Source organism: Nyctereutes procyonoides, unplaced genomic scaffold (assembly GCF_905146905.1).
Source record: "Nyctereutes procyonoides isolate TBG_1078 unplaced genomic scaffold, NYPRO_anot_genome, whole genome shotgun sequence".
Lineage (NCBI taxonomy): Eukaryota > Metazoa > Chordata > Mammalia > Carnivora > Canidae > Nyctereutes > Nyctereutes procyonoides.
The window spans coordinates 63,616,332-63,637,820 of NW_026575049.1; the positions used below are offsets into that span (position 1 = coordinate 63,616,332).

At 37.6% G+C, this 21,489-nt stretch overlaps 1 protein-coding gene across 5 annotated transcripts in view; it reads left to right on the forward strand.

Moving 5' to 3' along the window:
* EHBP1 (EH domain binding protein 1) overlaps positions 1-21,489 on the forward strand; it is a 315,930-nt gene that overhangs the window by 100,283 nt on the left and 194,158 nt on the right. For 4 of the 5 annotated variants that reach the window (XM_055328018.1, XM_055328020.1, XM_055328017.1 and 1 more), the window contains exon 6: positions 19,588-19,769. In XM_055328018.1, the coding sequence (XP_055183993.1) occupies positions 19,588-19,769 (182 nt within the window). Of the gene's footprint in view, positions 1-19,587; positions 19,770-20,734; positions 20,934-21,489 lie in introns of those variants that run through there. The other variant, XM_055328022.1, reaches the window with a different exon arrangement.

Genomic DNA, 21,489 nt, shown 5'->3' on the forward strand with positions numbered 1-21,489 from the left:
GAGATGGAAAGAATGGGTCCAGATTCTAGAAAGACTTAGCAGTTAAGGCCAACTTAGTTTGGAGAGTACTGGGATTGAGAGGCTTGATGCATGGTAGTACAATTCACTGAGATGAGAGCTGGGGAGAAACCGCTTAAAGGATGGAGATGATTCAGTGTGGTTATGTTGAGTCTGTGATATGGATGAAAATAAACAACTAGGACTAGATCTGTCTAGTTGGGGGCCCTGATCAGCACACACATTCGAGTCATGGCCATGAATGACATAATTCTTGGTTACCAGGTGTTTAATCTACCAGATAAATCTGTTTCCCTTAGAATACTTACTCGAAACCAATTTAAAAATCTGGTACTGTAGCTCCTGTTTAGGGGGAAAAAAACTACATACAATAGTATCAATAAATTTTTAGTGTCTTTGTAGACTTGACTTTGTGTGTGTGTGTGTGTGTGTGTGTGTGTGTGTGTGTGTGTGTGTGTGTATTTTAAATTTGGACAACCTGCAACTCATTTAGACTTTTGACTTGAATACTTGTATTTTTATGTATATCAGGAGTTTCCCTCTATTTGAGAGTTTGAGGGTTTTTTATTTGCATTTTTAGGGGGAATTTAGATTTTATTCTAAAATTAATGTAATAATTTTTACAAATGTTTTTGAGTGCATGTCTAAAAAGATTTTTAATGTTGATTCTTTCAATTTACATTTGTGCTACCAAACTCTCTTCCATCCAACCATCTAGGTTGGTTATTTTAGCTGATATGGTTTCTAATTAAGTCTTTGTGGTTGAGAGAGCTCCTTGTGGCATGTCTGCTTTAGCATTTAATTGCTCCATGGAATCCAAATTAAATTCTGTAGTATTCCATTTTGGTCTGCTGATGAAGCAAAGATCTTTTCAGCATGGCCTGAGAAATGTGGTGCTTGTGACAGCTCAAAGGACCAGCATCACAATTTTGAAAAAGTTAGGACTTTTTGATTTCTAACTTGACTCTTTATCACTTGAAAATAAAGTTTAAAATATTATCACAAAGTTCAATGGGAGAATGTCAGCCACATAATAGTCTCTCAATAGGTATTTGTAGAATAAATAAAAGCAAAATTGTTGACCTTGATACTGTAGTGCACCAAATTATTTTGTTTTAGAAGGAATAAAGCCTTAGAAGTGTTTAGGTTGAATTTAAATGAAAAGTACCAGGAAATAAATGCGATAACTCTCTGTTAGGTGTGGTATAAGGAGTTTTTGCATTGGGGATGACAGGATGGATAAAGAAATTTATAAGGTCCCTTCCAGTTCCACATTATCTTATTTGAGAGTTTCAGTTCTTGAGTCAGTAGAGAAGATGGTAATTTATACAAATACTTGAGCATGTTTGTTCTTTACTGCAAGTAATTCATGTAGTCATAAGACAGTGAAATCTAATAACTGAGCCTTTTAAATGTTAGCCTCATCACGCATCTTTAGAATGCTGTACAGAGTTCTATCTGCCTGTCACTTTATTTCTGGGTGCCCTGATTCAGTTGTATAGAATCAAAAGAGAATTTAGAGTTCTGATGGTTAAGAATGAACAGAATCAGGTATTAGACTGTGAGGTGCTAAAAGGGTATATCCTGCAAGCGTTAATTTATCATCAGGTACTTACTACCTGCTTACAATGATGTTGAGACATAGCATCTAAACAGACAACATAAGAGTCATTGTTGCAAAGATAATTGCAGATTTACATCTAGAGAGTTCCAATAAAACAAATTCTTAGACAGTCCAAGTAAGTCATTAAGAGTTTCTAAATTAGGAATTTAGATCAATGGGAGATAAGTGAGCTTTGTTGTAATGGCTCTTCTTTACCAAAATGTTTGGTTCTGGAGCCTGGGTGGCTCAGTCAGTTAAGCATCTGCCTTTGGCTCAGGTCATGATCCCAGGGTTCTGGGATTGAGCCCCATGTAGGGCTCCCTGGTCAGCGGGGAGTCTGCTTTCCCTCTCCCTCTGCACCTCCCCCCGCTCATGCTCTCTCTTTTTCTCTCTCAAATAAAATCTTAAAAAAAAAAAAAAGAGAAATGTTTAATTCTGTTCTTGTAAAATTCAAATGAAGAATTTGTTTCTAGCAGTGTGACCACCTAGCTAGCATGGATAACTCCCCTATTGGAAAATAGTTAAAAACTTGGGTAAAATATGACCAGATGATCTTTATAAATGTATTCCTAAAATAACACAGATAGAACCCAAGGAAGTTTTTTAAAAAAATTGAAAGCAGGAAGTATAGAAGATAATCATTCATCATAGCTTTCCCACTGAGGTTTTCTACTGAAGTCATGTGATTTACTGCTTTAACCACTGCTTGGAGATGCAGAAAAAGTCTAGCACCTCCCATGCTCCAAGATGGGAGATCTAATAAGGTCTCTTTGTTGTACAAAGCTGACATCCTAGAGCTCTGCCATCTGTGTAATGAACTTACTGCACAGAAGAAAACAATGAAGATTGCCTCTTCTATTCTTAATATTAATAGGTAGAAGCGATGCCACCCTTGAAAATTTATAGGAACTAGTCTTTATTGGGTTTTATTTGTGTATGTTTTTGATGTTGTGATAAAATTGTTAATTTTATTACATTTCTACCCTTGAGTATTCTTTTTAATATTCTGACAAAATGGAAAGTATTCATGAAGCGCTCAGACTGCATTGCAAAGGGCAAAGTTATTTAAGGAAAAGCACCTGTGTGATTAAGTTGTAAACTAAACTGATCACCCTTCTTCCATGGAACACTATTTTGAAAAAACGATTAACTTGTTATACATACTTGGGTATTGACCAACATGTCCTTAAAACTGAACACAGTGAGGCTGCTAATTAAAGATAAGTGACTGAAGTTATTTGTTCCCATTGATAAAAATTCAGGCTTTCAAGTGGAAATTAGAATTTTGAAAAACTTGTTTTCTCCATGTTAAGCTTATATTCTTCCAGTGTTTAAGGATTTTTCTGATGGAATAGGCTGTGCTACAATCAAATGTGGTTACTTTGGTGTTATATAATGGAATGTATCAACATTTAAAATACCTATATAAATCAGAGAATCAGTATTTTCTAAATGACCAAAGTGTATGATGTTACAAAATCATGCATGAATAAAAAAAACCCATTCAAAATACATGATAGAGCATTGGATCTTAATTGAACAGAGTTTGAAAAGCTTATTGATATGATTTCAGATTCCACATTACTTTTAACCTTTAAGAAAGTACCACTTGTGGAGTTTTGATATAGTGTCAAAGAAGACCCAAGATTATCTGAAAATATCATTAAAATACTTTTATTTTTTCCAGCTATATATTTGTATGAGGCTGGGTTTTCTTCATATGTTTCAACCACAATAACATCACACATCTTGAATATGAGAGTAGATAAAAGAATATAGCTGTTAAATTGGATATTAGTTCTATTTTAGAGATATAAACACATTAAAGAGGTTTGTAATAATATAAAACAGTGATAGTCTTCTTATCAAATTGTTTTGGCGGTGCCTAGGTGGCTTAGTTGGTTAAGCCTCTGACTCTTCCTTTTGGCTCAGGTCCTGATCATGGTGTTGGGCTCTGCACTCAGTGGGGAGTCTGCTTGAGATTTTCTCTCTCCATCTCCTTCTGCCCCTCCCCCCACAAGCACACGTGTGTGTGCTCACTCATACATGTCCCTACTCTCTCTCTCTCTCTCTCAAAAATAAATAAATCTTAAAAAAATTGTTTTGCATAGAGAATATATGGAAAACATCAGGTCTGGATGGATTCACTGATGAATTTAAGGAAGTATATCAATTCCTTACAATCTCTTTTGGAGGATACAAGCAGAAGAAATGCTTCTTTATTCATTCTATGAGGCCAGCATTACTCTAAACCAAAACCAAACAAAGACATTACAAGAAAAGAAAACTATAGACCAATACCTCTTAATGATATAATATAAAAATTCTCAACAAATTATTAGCAAATTGAAACCAAAAAATATAATAAAATTATATACTACAACTAAATGGGGTTTATCTCAGACATGCAAGTCTGGTTCAGTATTTGAAAATTAATTAATGTAATCCACCACATCAACAGACTAAAACAGAAAAATCATATGACTATATCAGTAGATGAAGAAAAAGAATTTGATAAAATCCAACATACATTAATGATAAAAAAAATCTCAGCCAACTGGGAATAGTGGGGAACTTCAACTTAATAAAGAAAATCTACAAAATCCCGACAGCTAATATCATACTTTATGGTGAGAAACTCAAAGCTTTCCCACTACAAGGCAAGGATGCCTCTTTTACTACTTCTCTATAGTATACTGGAAGTCCTTGCTGATGAAATAAGACAAGAAAAGGAAATAAAAAGTATACAGATTGGGAAGTAAGATATGAAAGTTTTTCTTCTCAGAATACATGATTATCTATGTAGAAAGCAAAAGAATTAACAAAAAAAATCTCCTGAAACTAACAAGTGATTATATATAGCAAGCTTATAGGATACAAGGTTTATAAACGAGAGTCAATTGCTGGGACATCTGGGTGGCTCAGTGGTTGAGCATCTGCCTTCGGCACAGGGTGTGATCCTGGAATCCTGGGATCAAGTCCCACATTGGGCTCCCTGCATGGATGGAGCCTGCTTCTTTCTCTGCCTATGTCTCTGTGTCCCTCATGACATGTCCACCCCCCCCCCCGTGTCTCTCATGAATAAAGTTTTTTTTAAAACCCCACAAAAGCAAAAGTCCTTTGTTTTCCTATATATCAACAATGAACAAGTGGAATTTGAAATTAAAAGCACAACTTCATTACATTAGCCCAAAACAAAATACTTAGGTATAAATCTAACAAAATATGTGCAGGATATACATGAAGAATACTGCAAAATTCTGATGTGCACAATCAAAGAACTAAATAAATGGGGAGCTATTCTATTTTAATGGATAGGAAGACTCAATACTGTCAAGGTGTCAGTTCTTTCCAGCTTGATCTATAGACTAAATGCAGTCCCAATGAAAATCCCAACAAAATATTATGTGGATATCAACAAACTGATCCTAAAGTTTATATAGAAATGCAAAACTCAGAATAGCCAACATGATATTGAAGGAGAAGAACAAATTTGGAGAACTGGTACTACCTAAATTCAAGACATACTACAAAGCTACAATCATCAGTACTGTGTAACTTGATTTGTGAAAGACAGTGTCAAGAAAAAAGAAGCAACAGACAGGGAGAAAATACTTTTAAAAAGACATCTGATAAAGGAATGTTATTTAAAATATACAAAGAACGGGGGAGGGGCAAGATGGCGGAAGAGCAGGGTCCCCAAATCACCTGTCCCCACCAAGTTACCTAGATAACCTTCAAACCATCCTGAAAATTTACGAATTCGGCCTGAGATGTAAAGAGAGACCAGCTGGAATGCTACAGTGAGAAAAGTTCGCGCTTCTATCAAGGTAGGAAGACGGGGAAAAGAAATAAAGAAACAAAAGGCCTCCGAGGGGGAGGGGCCCCGCGAGGAGCCGGGCTGAGGCCGGGGCGAGTGTCCCCAGGACAGGAGAGCCCCGTCCCGGAGGAGCAGGAGCTGCACCAACCTTCCCGGGCGGGCGGAAAGGGGCTCGCAGGGAGTTGGAGCAGGACCCAGGAGGGCGGGGATGCCCTCGGGCTCCCGGGGACACTAACAGACACCTGCGAGCGCAGGGGAGTGCTCCGAGCTCCCTAAGGGCTGCAGCGCGCACGGCGGGGACCGACCGGAGCAGCTCGGAGGGGCTCGGGCGGCGGCTCCGCGGAGGGGGCTGCGGGGCGGGAGCGCGAATCCACCAGCGCAGGCCCCGGAGCACAGGGCGCCGGGACACAGCCCAGGATCCGGCCTCCCCCGGGACAGGCAGAGGCCGGGAGGGCCCGAGACAGCGAGGACGCTCCTGCCCCGAGCTGAGCAGATCAGCGGCCCCGCCCCGGAGCCTCCAGGCCCTGCGGACGGAGAGCCGAGAGCCCCGAGCCCCGTAGTTCCTGCGGAGGCTGAATCCAGGCTTCCAGAGTTGCCATAGCAACTGCTGCTGTTCCTCCCGGGGCCTGGCGGGGTAAACAACCCCCGCTGAGCCCGGCAGCAGGCAGGGGCAGAGCAGCTCCCCCAAGGGCTAACACCTGAGAATCAGCACAGCAGGCCCCTCCCCCAGAAGACCAGCTGGACGGACCAGTGATACTCCCCCGTGTTCCAATACAACTTGTTTCTGGCCACTCTGCACTGAGCAAAATGACTAGAAGGAAAACCTCACCTCAAAAGAAAGAATCAGAAACAGTCCTCTCTCCCACAGAGTTACAAAATCTGGATTACACTTCAATGTCAGAAAGCCAATTCAGGGGGGGAGGGGCAAGATGGCGGAAGAGCAGGGTCCCCAAATCACCTGTCCCCACCAAATTACCTAGATAACCTTCAAACCATCCTGAAAATTTACGAATTCGGCCTGAGATGTAAAGAGAGACCAGCTGGAAGGCTACAGTGAGAAGAGTCCGCGCTTCTATCAAGGTAGGAAGACGGGGAAAAAGAAATAAAGGAACAAAAGGCCTCCGAGGGGGAGGGGCCCCGCGAGGAGCCGGGCTGAGGCCGGGGCGAGTGTCCCCAGGACAGGAGAGCCCCGTCCCGGAGGAGCAGGAGCTGCACCAACCTTCCCGGGCGGGCGGAAAGGGGCTCGCAGGGAGTTGGAGCAGGACCCAGGAGGGCGGGGATGCCCTCGGGCTCCCGGGGACACTAACAGACACCTGCGAGCGCAGGAGAGTGCTCCGAGCTCCCTAAGGGCTGCAGCGCGCGCGCGCACGGAGGGACCGACCGGAGCAGCTCGGAGGGGCTCGGGAGCGGCTCCGGGGAGGGAGCTGCGGGGCGGGAGCGCGAATCCCACAGCGCAGGCTCCGGAGCACAGGGCGCCGGGACACAGCCCAGGATCCGGCCTCCCCCGGGACAGGCAGAGGCCGGGAGGGCCCGAGACAGCGAGGACGCTCCTGCCCCGAGCTGAGCAGATCAGCGGCCCCGCCCCGGAGCCTCCAGGCCCTGCGGACGGAGAGCCGAGAGCCCCAAGCCCCATAGTTCCTGCGGAGGCTGAATCCAGGCTTCCAGAGTTGCCATAGCAACTGCTGCTGTTCCTCCTGGGGCCTGGCGGGGTAAACAACCCCCGCTGAGCCCTGCAGCAGGCAGGGGCAGAGCAGCTCCCCCAAGTGCTAACACCTGAAAATCAACGCAACAGGCCCCTCCCCCAGAAGACCAGCTAGAGGGACCAGTGATACTCCCCCGTGTTCCAATACAACTTGTTTCTGGCCACTCTGCACTGAGCAAAATGACTAGAAGGAAAACCTCAACTCAAAAGAAAGAATCAGAAACAGCCCTCTTTCCCACAGAGTTACAAAATCTGGATTACAATTCAATGTCAGAAAGCCAATTCAGAAGCACCATTATACAGCTACTGGTGGCTCTAGAAAAAAGCATTAAGGCTTCACGAGACTTCATGACTGCAGAATTTAGATCCAATCAGGCAGAAATTAAAAATCAATTGAATGAGATGCAATCCAAACTAGAAGTCCTAACGACGAGGGTTAACGAGGTGGAAGAACGAGTGAGTGACATAGAAGACAAGTTAATGGCAAAGAGGGAAACTGAGGAAAAAAGAGATAAACAATTGAAGGACCATGAAGACAGATTAAGGCAAATAAACGACAGCCTGAGGAAGAAAAACCTACGTTTAATTGGGGTTCCCGAGGGCGCCGAAAGGGACAGAGGGCCAGAATATGTATTTGAACAAATCCTAGCTGAAAACTTTCCCAATCTGGGAAGGGAAACAGGCATTCAGATCCAGGAAATAGAGAGATCCCCCCCTAAAATCAATAAAAACCGTTCAACACCTCGACATCTAATAGTGAAGCTTGCAAATTCCAAAGATAAAGAGAAGATCCTTAAAGCAGCAAGAGACAAGAAGTCCCTGACTTTCATGGGGAGGAATATTAGGGTAACAGCAGACCTCTCCACAGAGACGTGGCAGGCCAGAAAGGGCTGGCAGGATATATTCAGGGTCCTAAATGAGAAGAACATGCAACCAAGAATACTTTATCCAGCAAGGCTCTCATTCAAAATGGAAGGAGAGATAAAGAGCTTCCAAGACAGGCAGGAACTGAAAGAATATGTGACCTCCAAACCAGCTCTGCAAGAAATTTTAAGGGGGACTCTTAAAACTCCCCTTTAAGAAGAAGGTCAGTGGAACAATCCACAAAAACAAGGACTAAATAGATATCATGATGACACTAAACTCATATCTGTCAATAGTAACTCTGAACGTGAATGGGCTTAATGACCCCATCAAAAGGCGCAGAGTACCATGGACTTTCTTCAGAGACTTAGAACAAATTATTTTAAGATTCGTGTGGAATCAGAAAAGACCCCAAACAGCCAGGGGAATTTTAAAAAAAGAAAACCATATCTGGGGGCATCACAATGCCAGATTTCAGGTTGTACTACAAAGCTGTGTTCATCAAGACAGTGTGGTACTGGCACAAAAACAGACATATAGATCAACGGAACAGAACAGAGAACCCAGAAGTGGACCCTGAACTTTATGCTCAACTAATATACGATAAAGGAGGAAAGACGATCCACTAGAAGAAAGACAGTCTCTTCAATAAATGGTGCTGGGAAAATTGGACATCCACATGCAGAAGAATGAAACTGGACCACTCTCTTGCACCATACACAAAGATAAACTCAAAATAGATGAAAGATCTAAATGTGAGACAAGATTCCATCAAAATCCCAGAGAAGAACTCAGGCAACACCCTTTTTGAACTTGGCCACAGTAACCGGAGAAGGACAAACAGTGTATGTTCTCATTCATTTGGGGAATAGGAATAATAGCGAAAGGGAATATAAGGGAAGGGAGAAGAAATGTGTGAGAAATATCAGAAAGGGAGACAGAACATAAAGACTTCTAACTCTGGGAAATGAACTAGGGGTGGTGGAGGGGGAGGAGGGCGGGGGGTGGGGGTGAATGGGTGACGGGCACTGAGGGGGACACTTGATGGGATGAGCACTGGGTGTTATTCTGTATGTTGGTAAATTGAACACCAATAAAAATTAATTTATAAAAAAAAAATAAAAAAAAATAAAATATACAAAGAACAATACAAGAGCAAACAACCCAATTTAAAAAATGGAACAAAAACCTTAAGAAACACCTTGCCAAAGAAGATGTACAGATGGCAAACAGACACATGAAAAGATGCTGCATATCATGTCATTAGGGAAATGCAAATTAAAACAACAATGAGATACTGCTACACACCTATTAGAATGGCCAAAATCTGGAACACTGACAGTATCCAATGCTGGTGAGGATTCGGAGCAACAGGAACTTTCATACATTGCTGGTGGGAATGCAAAATGGTACAGTTACTTTGGAAGACAGTTTTGTGGTTTCATACAAAGTAAACATACTGTTCTCATATAATTCAGTAGTCATACTGTTTGGTATTTACTCAAACAAAATGTGTATCCTTGTCCACACAAAAACCTGCTCATGGATGTTTTATAGCAGTTTTGCCTTGCAACCGTCCTTCAGGACATGAATGGATAAACTGTGGTACATTCCGACAATAGAATATTATTTAGCACTAAAAAGAAATGACCTATCAAGCTATGAAAAGACATAAAGGAACCTTAATGCTTATAACTAAATGAAAGAGGCCAACTATTAAATTACCACATACGTAATTGTATGATTCTAACAGTGTGATATTCTGGAAAAGGCAAAACTATGGAAATGATAGAAAGATTTTTGTTGTTGCCAAGGGTGGGGAGTAGGGGAAATGAATAGGTGAAGCATAGAGGATGTTTAGGGTGGTGAAATATTCTGCTTGGTGTTACAATATCATTTGTCCAAACAATAGAATGTACACCACCATACGTGAACCCTAAGGAGTAAACTGGATTTTGGGTGATTATGATGTCACTGTAGGGTCATCCTTAGTAGACAGTGTTACCATACTGGTGAATAATGTTAAGAATGGGACAGGCTATGTATGTGTGGGTATTCGGGTTATATGGGAAATCTCTTTACCTCTCTTGATTTTGTTGTAACCTAAAACTGCTCTAAAAAATCAAGTCTTAAAAAAAAGTATATTTATTCTTTGTAAAAATATGTTAACATGAATTTATTAGTTCTGTTTGAATAAAATATTTTCTAAATTTCTTATATTTAATTTTTAATTAAGCAAATATTGATAGATATAACCAACATAAACAAAGGCTCTTTGTAGTTCTCAAAGCATTTAAAAGGGCCTTGAGGTAAAAACATTTGGGAGTTGTTGATCTAAACTCTCCAGTAAAGGACAGAGATTAGCAGACTGGATTTTAAAATTTTCTGGCTATCTGCCATTTATAAGAGACAGTCCTGAAATAAAAGGGGATATGTCAGAAGGAGAGAAAAAGGAGCCTGTGAAGAAATCTGTGAGCAGCTTCTCAATTCTTTCACTTATTTATTCTTTGACTTGTGTCCTTTCGAAAATGTTCCATGACCTCACATTTGAAATTTCTACTGCTCTGCTTGTCCTTGTCTAAGAAGAAAGTTAATGATTTGTTGATTTTGCAGAAAAATCCTTTTGTGAAAGTGGACAGCAGTGTATATAGATACCAGTTAAATACTTTTTAAGAACTCATGGAACATGTGTGAAAATTGATCATGAATTAAACCGTAAAGCTTGCCTCGATACATTTTGAAGGATTGACACTAAATAAGTCATTTCTGTGACCCCAACTCAATTTAATAGTAATCAATTACATAAAGATAAGTAGAAAAACTGCATATAGTTGAAAAAAGTTTATAAACATGAGTCACAGGACTTGTAATGAAAAATTAGAAAATATTTGCCTACAGAATAACAAAATAATTCATAATAAAATAGAGATATAGTTGAAGTTGTACTTTGAGAAATATATAATCTTTAATGCTTAGATCAGAAAAAAAGAAATGCTCAGAATTCAGGAATTGAAATATACCTGAGGAAAGTAGAAGGAAGGAAATAGTAAAGATGAGCAGAAACTACTGAAATAGAAAACATATTCACTTGAAAGGATCAACAAAGCCAAAAGTTGTTCATTTGGAAAGTCCTAGGAAATGGACAATTTATAGCAGAAGTTATCTTGAAACAAAAGAGAGAAGACAAAAATCGTATTGAGAGCGAAGAAATATGCAAAACTATAGGATTTGCAGAGATTAAAATAATAAAATGATATTTTAAAAAGTTTTATGTCATTAAATTTGAAATCATGGATGAAATGTATAAATCCCATTTAGGAATATATTTATCTAAACTGACTTCGGGAGACACCAAACACCTGAATACTTCTGTAATCATTAAAGAAATTATATCTGTAATTAGAAACCTGTCCCAAAAGAAAATAGACTCAAATAACTTTGGATTTTTCCCAGGACTGTGGAGTTGCTTTAACTTCAGAAAATCTATTAAATTGCCACATTAATAGATTAAGGGTTTTAAAAAAATCTTAAATTATCCCAAAATATTTTTAAGTGATAAAATTTAACACCTACTTATAGAAATAAAATTAAAACTTCAAAGTAATAAGAGAAAGGAATTTTCTTAATTTTATAAAGAGGAATATTTTTAAAAGAAGAAAAAAAACCTCATTAAACATACTTCAGGATGAAAAATCAGAAGCATTCCTTTCAAGGAGAAGAATAATACAGGAATGGCCCTGTTTATAATATCTAGTCAGAATCATCGTGGAAGCTCTAGATAGTGTACTAACAAAAAGGGAAAGAAATCTTAAAGATTGGGAAAATGAAATGAATAGCTAGTTTTGTAGATGACATGATTATACTGAAACCCCAGAATAAATATATATTATTAAAATTAATACAAAGGTGTTAGGTTTTTTGTATTTAAAAAATGTGTTTACTTGTGCACCTGGGTGGCTCCATTGGTTAAGTGTCTGACTCTTGATCTCAGCTCAGGTCTTATCTCAGGATTGTTAGTTCAAGCCCTGCATTGAGCTCCATACTCTGTGTAGAGCCTACTTTAAAAAATCTGTTTGCAAATTCAATTGCTAGAAACAATTCAAAGATATAATTTGAAAAAAATTTAGATTAAGAGAAACACTGAAATACCTAGGAAAAAATCTAGCTATGGATACATATGACATATGTGAAGAAAATGATAAAACTTTGAGAGACGTTAAAGATTTAAATAGATAATATAGAGGTAATGTCCTATTTTAGAATATGGAATCTGATATTGTAAAGGTGTCAATACAACCACATTGATCTGTAGATTTAATGCAGTTCTAATCAAAATCTCATCTGGATGTTTCATAAAACTTTGGAACTATTTGGGAAAGCAAAGTCATAAATAGCCAAAGATACTCACGAATAAGAGACTAAGGAGAGAATTAAATGTAAGATAAAACTTTGATAGTTGAGGCAATATTGCCTTGTTGTGAGATTAGAACAACTGGCTAGTGGTACAGAATTAGAGAACACAGAAACAGACCTTATATGCAAGCCAGATTTTTGGTAAGAGAGGGCATTACAGATAGAAGAGAGGAGGGATATATATGGACTGTTTTATAAATAGTGCTGTGACAATTATTTACCCATAATTTTTTTAAAGAATGAAATTGAATCCCTATCTGAAAGTTACACAAAAATTCACTGTAGTTGGCAATGACTCTTAACTATGAAAAGCAGAGGTTTGAAAGTTTTTAGTTTGAGGTCAATGTTAGGAAGACTTTCTCAAACAAAATATACAAGCACAAACCGTAAAGGAAAAGGTTGACTTCACATTAAAAATAAGAAATTGGGCTATTTAAAAGATTCCATACAGAGAAAATAAAAGCCAAAAATTGGAAGGCGTTTGTACAACACATATAAATAACAATGGATTTAGTACTAGAATGCATATGTAAATAGTAATGAAAAGATAACCAGCACAAACTCAAAAGAGATTAAGGACCTAAGTGTGAAACCTGAAACCATAAAAATTCTTGAAGAGAGCACAGGCAATAATTTCTCTGACATTGGTCGAAGCAGCATGTTTCTAGATAGGTCTCCTGAGGCGAGAGAAGCAAAATAAAAAATAAATTATTAGGACTACATAAAAGTTAAAAGTTCTGCACAGCAAAGGAAACAACCAACAAAACTAAAAGATAGCCTACTGACTGGGAGATTATTTTCAAATGACATACCTGATAAAGGGTTAGTATCCAAAGTATATAAAGAACCTATACAACTCAATACACTTAAACACACAAAAATAATCCAATTAAAAATGGGCAGGAGACACGAACAGACATTTCTCCAAAGAAGAAATAGAGATGGCCAACAGACACATAAAAAGATGCTCAACATCACTCATCATCAGGGAAATGCAAATCAAAACCCCAGTGAGATGTCACCTCACACTATCAGAATGGCTAAAACAGAGAACACATAACACAAGTGTTGGTGAGGATGTGGAGAAAAAAGAACCCTCTCACACAGTTGGTGGGAATGCAAACTGGTGCAGCCACTGTGAAGACTTACGGAGGTTCCTCAAAAAATAAAAAAATAGAACTACTCTATGATCTAGTAATTGCACTACTGGGTATTTACTCAAAGAATACAAAAAACACTAATTCAAAGGGTTATGCTTATTGCTGCATTATTTACAATAGACAAATTAAGGAAAGCAGCCCAAATTAATGGAAGCAGCAGCCTACTGAAGCATGTCCTTCAGTAGATGAATGGATAAAGAAGAGGTGATACATACACACAGTGAAATATTAATTAGCCATAAATAAAGAATGAAATCTTGCCATTTGCAACAACATGGATGGAGCTAGAGGGTATAATGCTAAGTAAATTAGCCCAGTGTGAGAAAGACAAATACCATATGATTTCACTCATATGTGGACTTTAAGAAACAAGACAAATGAACAAAGGGGAAAAAAAGAACCCAAAAGACAGACTCTTAACTATAAAGAACAAACAAATGAGTATTAGAGGTGAGGTCGGCAGAGAGATGGGTGAAATATGTGAAGGGAATTAAAAGTGCACTTCTCTTGATGAGCACCGAGTAATATATGAGCCGGTGAATCACTATCCTGTATACCTGAAACTAATATAACACTGTATGTTAACTATACTAGAATTTTAAAAGACCCCCAAAACCAGAAGAACATAATATCAGAATAAGTGCAAGTTGTACAATTTCATGAAAAAAAGAAAAACATAACCAGCAGTAAGAAAAGCTCCAAAAGATTTCACAAAAGAGGAAATGCGTGGCTAAAAAAGAGAAAGCATTCAATTTCTAGCTTTTGAATTATTTTATGTGATATTTTAATAGGTAGAGGAAGTCAGTCAAATATATTTTTTTAAGATTTTATTTATTTATTTTACAGAGTATAGAGAGGAAGCACAAGCAAGGGAAGTGGCAGAGGGAGTGGGAGAGGCAAGGAGCCTACCGTGGTTCTCCATTCCAGAACCCCAGGATCATGACCTGAGCCAAAGGCAGATGCCTAACTGACTGAGCCACTCAGGTGCCCCATCAGTCAAATATTTTCATCAGAGGCATTATATTAATTATATTTATCTTGGGATCCATAATAAATGAACCATCTTACTATGAACTATTCTGTAAGAAGACCCTAACTTGAACAATTTGAACAAAAAATGGTTCTCTCTGACTTCTTATAATATGAAAAAAAGAATATCCACTTAACTAAATTGCTTTGCTACCATTATGTTTTTTTATATCACGTTGTTAGTTTGGTTTGTGGAGGAGGGGAAATGGCATCATTAGCTACATTCTTTTATGGTAAAATCTAAAATGTTTAAAAATATTTATAAGGAAGCCCTGAATCTTACAAAAATATATTTATTTATTCTATAATCAGTTCATTCTTTACTAATAAGGTGATTATACATTTTTCCATTTTATGCTATATGGAGAAAACATTTATTCATCTATTGCTTGTATTGTTATCACCTGAACAGCAATGAGGGCACGTCAAAGTGGGCAAAACAAAGTGAATTTGTTTTAGGTCTGGTAAGAATGTAGGGGTTCCAGGTGTGAATTCTAGTAATATAACTGCATTACTTTAAAGTAAGCATCCTGCACTGAGTTATGCTTATTTGTTTTTCTAATTTCAAGACTGGTGATCCTGGATAGACCATTTGTAATATTAATGTAATAAACCAGATTAAATGGTCAACAAATATTAATAATAAATACTATTTATTAAGCACCTATTATTTGCTGCTGAAAACTCTATTAGATATTTTAGTATATCATTGCAAGAATTTCTCAAGGACATTTCTAGGATAGAAATTATTACTGAATTGTAAGATATGTATGTGTTCTACTTTACAAGGTAATGTCAACCTTCTTTCCAAAGTGACTGTTATCTATTGAAACTCTCTCCTGCAGTGTAAGAGAGTTTGTGCATTGTCCCTCATTTTTATCAACAGTGGGTATTGTCCAAACTTAATATTTGACTGACAGTGTGAATATGAGGCTCAGATACATGAAGAAATAGGCCAAAAATTAACCAGTGAGTAAATGCTAGTGTGACATGCAAATGCTGGTTTGCCTGATTACAAATACAATAGGCTAGATTTTATTTTATTTTTTTTTTAAATTTTTATTTATTTATGATAGTCACAGAGAGAGAGAGAGAGGCAGAGACACAGGCAGAGGGAGAAGCAGGCTCCATGTACCGGGAGCCCGACGTGGGATTCGATCCCGGGTCTCCAGGATCGCGCCCTGGGCCAAAGGCAGGCGACAAACCGCTGCGCCACCCAGGGATCCCTAGGCTAGATTTTAAAGAAATGGATATATCTAGGCTAAGTCTGTTGGGGTTTTTTGTTTTGTTTTAGTTTTTGTTTTTGTTTTTTTAGATTTTATTTATTTATTAGAGAGAAAGCAAGTGCAAGAGCAAGCACCAGCGGGGGAATGGGGTGAAGGGAGAAGGAGAAGCAGGCTCCCCGCTGAGCAGGGAGCCCAATGCTGGGCTGGATCCCAGGACCCTGGAATCATGACCTGATCCTAAGGCAGATGCTTTACCGACTGAGCCACCCAGGCCCCCTAGCTAAGTCTTTTTTATTACAGAGAATACTTAGGAAAAATGAGAGTGAGATTTCTTAAATAAAATGGTTATATTATGTAATAACTTCTTAGGGGAAGTATTTCTGAAAGTGTGATTTTAGATTAACCAGACCAGAATCACCTGGTAGTAGTGGTGCGTGTGTGGGTGTGGTGCGATGGGAGTAGAGAAGGGAGGTGCTTATTATTTTTAGAAATGCAGCAGATTCCTGAGAGCCCATCTCTGGTTGGGGTGTGATCCAGTCATCTAAATTGTCTAAAACTCTCCTAGTTTGTTGTTTTTTAGTAAACACTAAAGTTTAAGAACTTCAGCTTTAGGAGTTTCAAAGTAATTCCTCAAATACTGTCAGATTCACACACAAACATGTATTAAGCATGGGCCAGAGACAGAAACTTAGTCTTACATATATGTGAACACTCACTTCTTATTAAGTTTTGTCATCTCTTTCTTTCAGAGTTGCTTTTACTATTTTTTCTCTTTTTTTCTGTCCTTTTGTCTACCTTGCACATGACATGAAATGGCATTAGGCCTCTGGAAGCAATAAGAGTAATTCTCTCTAAACTCTCTCTGTCTGGCTGGACCCTACTCCTTTGTGGAAGGATGATAGGATACAAAAGACATGCTTATTTCTTACTGCAATCACTTATTTCATTGCTTTTTATAGAACTGATGATAGCAGTGGTATCAATTTTGGGTGGGTAAAGATTTAGACTTGATTATAAAAAGTGAAGATTCATGGAGCTGGGGTTAGAATTGTGAAAGATCCTTATATTTATCTCATTACTGTTCTTTTTAAATACCTTTTCTATGAGACAACTAATTTTAAAGAGGAAAACAATGTGTGAGCTTGGTTGAAGAATTACTAGAAATATCATTCAGACCTCTTTTCCCAGCTCGGACTCTAGTGAGAGCCTGTGTGAATAGGAATGGATATTGTAGACTCAAAAGAACTCTGTTCTCTTCACCTGTCCAGACCTTACAAAGGGCTGTTTCCATTGTTGCTGAGCAACTAAATACTTAATTAAGTGGTACAACTAATTATGTTTAGAATTTTGTAGCCTTTATTTTGTTGTTTCAGAGACATTGACTTACCAAAAATTTAAAAACTCTTTGAGTTCAGCAGAAAACCTAAACCTACACAATTTTTATCTAAAAAACGAATATGATATTAATCATAAAACTCTAGATTTTGTAGGAATTGTCGTTAAATTGGGCTCTCACAATTATGCTTATTTCCAAGTTATCTTAATTTTTATAGAATTTTGATTATTTGGTTATAAAATTAAATAATTATTATTAAAGGATTAGTGTCATACTTTGTAAAACAGATTTGTTTAACAAAATCTGAACATAATATGTGGCAGTTTGTATGTCATGCTTCCAAAACAGAGGCTTTAAATCCTATATTATATGTAAAAGTTGTTAGTTATTCTAAAGGTACAATAAGAGATTATTGTTCATATCAGTGTAATAAATTGATACTACCCAATCATACGTTTTCATTTTGCACATTGTCAGAACCTTGGACCTTAATCTTATTCTTTGATTGACAGTAGCGACCAGGGAAAGAACACTTGTATTGTTTGGGATAGTCACATCTGTTCAACTTGATTCAGTTGAAGGTATTTGCATATTCTTAAGTATTTCTTCTGAGAGGGCTTAAATCCTTCTCAAGTGCTTGATGCATTTTTGAAATTCATTCATAAGGTATCTACATGCACTAATAGTTCTGTATAATATTGCTGTGCATAATCTGACAGATAACACCACATTTTAAAAAAAGGTATTCTTTAGGGGATGCTACATTACATTTTTACTTGCCCTGCTGGCAGAAATGTCAGGTTTTTTTCTAAAAAGCTGGTTTAATGTTTTGATTAAATTAATAAATCTTTATTTTAGGCAGGTTTGTCAATCATAAGACAAAATAAAGATTTATTAAATAATAATTCAAAAGTTAATGGTAGTTTTCCTGCCTGGTTGGAAAATTGAATAATTTTATAGAAAACCTTTGTAGAGCTTAAATAGATTTCTGATTAGTCTCCTTATTTTATAAGGAAAGTTAGTGAGGCCTAAGCTTACTTACTCAAGGTCACACAGCTTGAAAATTAGGCCTTATTTTAGATCTGAACTCTCAGACTAGTAAATCCTAAGGAATGTTGGTTTATGGCTTCTGGTTTACATTAATGATGGCATATGTTCTCTGATTTACATGATTTACAGATTACCTTCATCTAAAATGTTCTCTTGCCATTAGAACACATAGAGATCATGTCTTAATTATCATCATATCTCTCCTGAATCAACAACGTGTCTTACACATAGTTAATGCCCAATCATTATTTTGCTGTTTTGTTTTCATTGTTCTCCTAAGCTATTATTCTGTAAAGGATAATTTTGAAATGAGATAGCTTGTTATTAGGATTTTAAGTACCCTTGATAGCAACTAGGTTTCATTATGTATTCATTTTTGGTGAATTGGTAATAGCTGTGTGGAGAATTTGAAACCTGCTGGAATGCCTTGGCAGTGTCTGTCCCAGACATAGTATTAGAGAAACCAGTGGTTTCTTCCTTGGTATATATGATCTTAGGAGAAGGAGAGAGAACTATAGAGTGGAGTGATCAGAAAAGCCCCGGGAAGAAATAAGGCTCAAATTAGAGGATAAATAAATAGAACTTGCTGGGGTGGACATCTTTGTGTCCGAGTGAGGGGTGGTCAGGTGGCCCAGATTCGTGCAATCTGCCAGTCCATTGCCAAAGCCCTGGTAGCCTGTTACCATGTGTGGATGAGGCTTCCAAGAAGGAGCTCAAAGGCATCCTCATCCAGTACAACCAGACCCTGCTGGTAGCTGATCCCCGGCGCTGTGAACCCAAAAAGTTTGGCAGTCTTGGTGCTGGTGCTCGCTACTAGAAATCTTACCGATAAACCTATTGTGAGGAGGAGGGCTCATTTTTATAATAAACTATTGTCACAGGAAAAAAAAGTAGGTGAAATGGTAAAAATGAAGTAGAATACCATAGAGGCTGGCAGTTCTATAAAAAATTGTAGGTATTCAACAAGGAGAAATATCATTAAGTTACATTAAGTAGAATGAAAGGAAGGAAAACAGTTGTTGAGTACTTTTGATGCCTATTTCTGAGCTAGATCTTCTTTTTAGAGGAACTCTGGATACTTTCTTTCCTGTTTGCATTCCTTCCTTTTTCTTTCCTGAGATTATTTAGGGGTGTTTTAGTTTATCTTTCTTCTGCCTGGGCCAGCTCTCTCTAATTTTTATCTGCCTTATTTAAAGATGTAAAAGTTATAATATAACTTCATCACAATTTTATTTCAATGTTGTGTTATAGGAATTAATTAGGGAAGGAAGTTTCAACTATTAAATAACGTATTATTAAAATGCTATTTCAAAATACTTAGCTGTAAAATAAATAACTCCAAAATTCTAATTTTTTTTTCTTCCAGGAATCCCCTTCTGGTCGAAGGAAAGCTCTTGCTACTAGCAGCATCAACATGAAACAGTATGCAAGCCCTATGCCAACTCAGACTGATGTCAAGTTAAAATTCAAGCCATTGTCTAAAAAAGTTGTATCTGCAACTCTCCAGTTTTCATTATCTTGCATTTTCCTTCGGGAAGGAAAAGCCACGTAAGTTCCTTTTGTCAAGAAGACAAGCTGCTTCTGAGTGTGTTTTAAAACTGTATGTAAACAGCTTTTGACTCAGTAGACTGGCAGCAGTTGAAAATATCCTATTGCATACCAGTCATTCTTGCCATTCTTTGTTTTGAAGGCTGAATTAAATGAACTCCTTGTTATTTATAGAGTCTCTTGACTCTAGAGAATGAACAATAATATAGAAGTGACTATTAGGAATTCCAAATTTTAAATTGTATGTTATAGGTACTATAAATGTTTGTTTTTTATTTCATTGTCTTCAGGGTAAATAATTGTACTTTGAAATACAGACAGTTCAATTTATAGAGCTGTTCAGTGAAGCTGAGATATAAGAGAAGCACAAAATGAAAAGTTTAGGATAAGAGGAATAAAAGAACTAAAGGAATTTTTCACAACTCATGTTCTTTCGCACAGCCTTCTAAAAATTTTATAGCAAAGTACAATTTGATATAATTATTCCTTTCAAAAATCACTTCTTAAGCACTGGTAATTCCTGCACCAGTTCTGATCTCCTAAGAGTAAAACTCGAACTGGATAAAATCAGGTAAACATACCTGGAACAGGAAAAAAAAGTAACATGTACTATGGTAGTTGCATACAGTCAAGTCAAGGAAGAGTGCATGTTTGGGGTCTAATGAAAAGGTTAGTACTACTTGGAGAGGAAGATCAGGGAGGGAAGAGATGGGAATTCTAAGCCTAGACTTAAAAGGTGGGAAGAAGTCGGCTATGAATATTTTGATACAATTTAAATAATAGTTCTAAATGTATTTGAGCCAGTGGAATGTGGTTGCTATAATTGGCCATGTCCACTTGACTGATTAGACTGGATTCTATGTGTCAGTCAAAATGAGATGTTTGGCACTCATCTATAGGGCAGCAAATAACTTGGTAGATAACAGTAAGCCTCATCTCTGGAAAGTTGGCTTTTGAGTGAGTGTGGTAGAGAGACAGTACAAAATGGATCAGTCTGTCATCTCAGGACCTTAAATTTTAGTCTTGAATACTGAGAAATTAAAAATAAAGACCTTACCCTGAAGTTAAAGCCAAAATGAGAGGAAAGAAAACACAGAAAGAAGAGAGAAAACAGAATCAGAGAAGACCCTTTGATTGCGGACTCCTTTCCACTGGGCAAAAGCAGTAAGTGATTCAGCACCCTCCACAGGAGAATCTGGGCGAGAGGAATTCAGTTTAACCAAATGTCTCAATTCTAATGGAAAATTCTCTCAAAACATCCTAAACTCCCTCTCTACCTTTTTACTCCTTGCTCCCTAAACTTTCACAGAGAAAAATGTTCAAGATTAAAATATGAGGAAATTACAGAAGTAAAACTAAGCCAGTTAACATTTCAAGAATAATGTTGTATCTTGAAATTATTCCTCATTGGTAGGTGAGCAATTTGTAAGGCATTCCTATAGGTAATACAAGTTTTTTGTTTATGCAGACTTTGTGTCACTAAATCTGTTTTTATAAGGGGAAATGATTTGGTTAACTGTAAACTTAGGTGAGATAAAATGCAAAGAATTTTAAAAACCTTTTTAGTCTGCAAAGTAGTACTGTGTTTAGGATATAAGTGAATATTAGTGAACATTCTTTACAAAAGAGTTTTCTTATTTTGTTTTGTTTTTTATTTTATTGTGGTAAGGACATGAAAAACAGTATCTTAGGGTTTCTGAATTTTAGAGAGGTATATCTA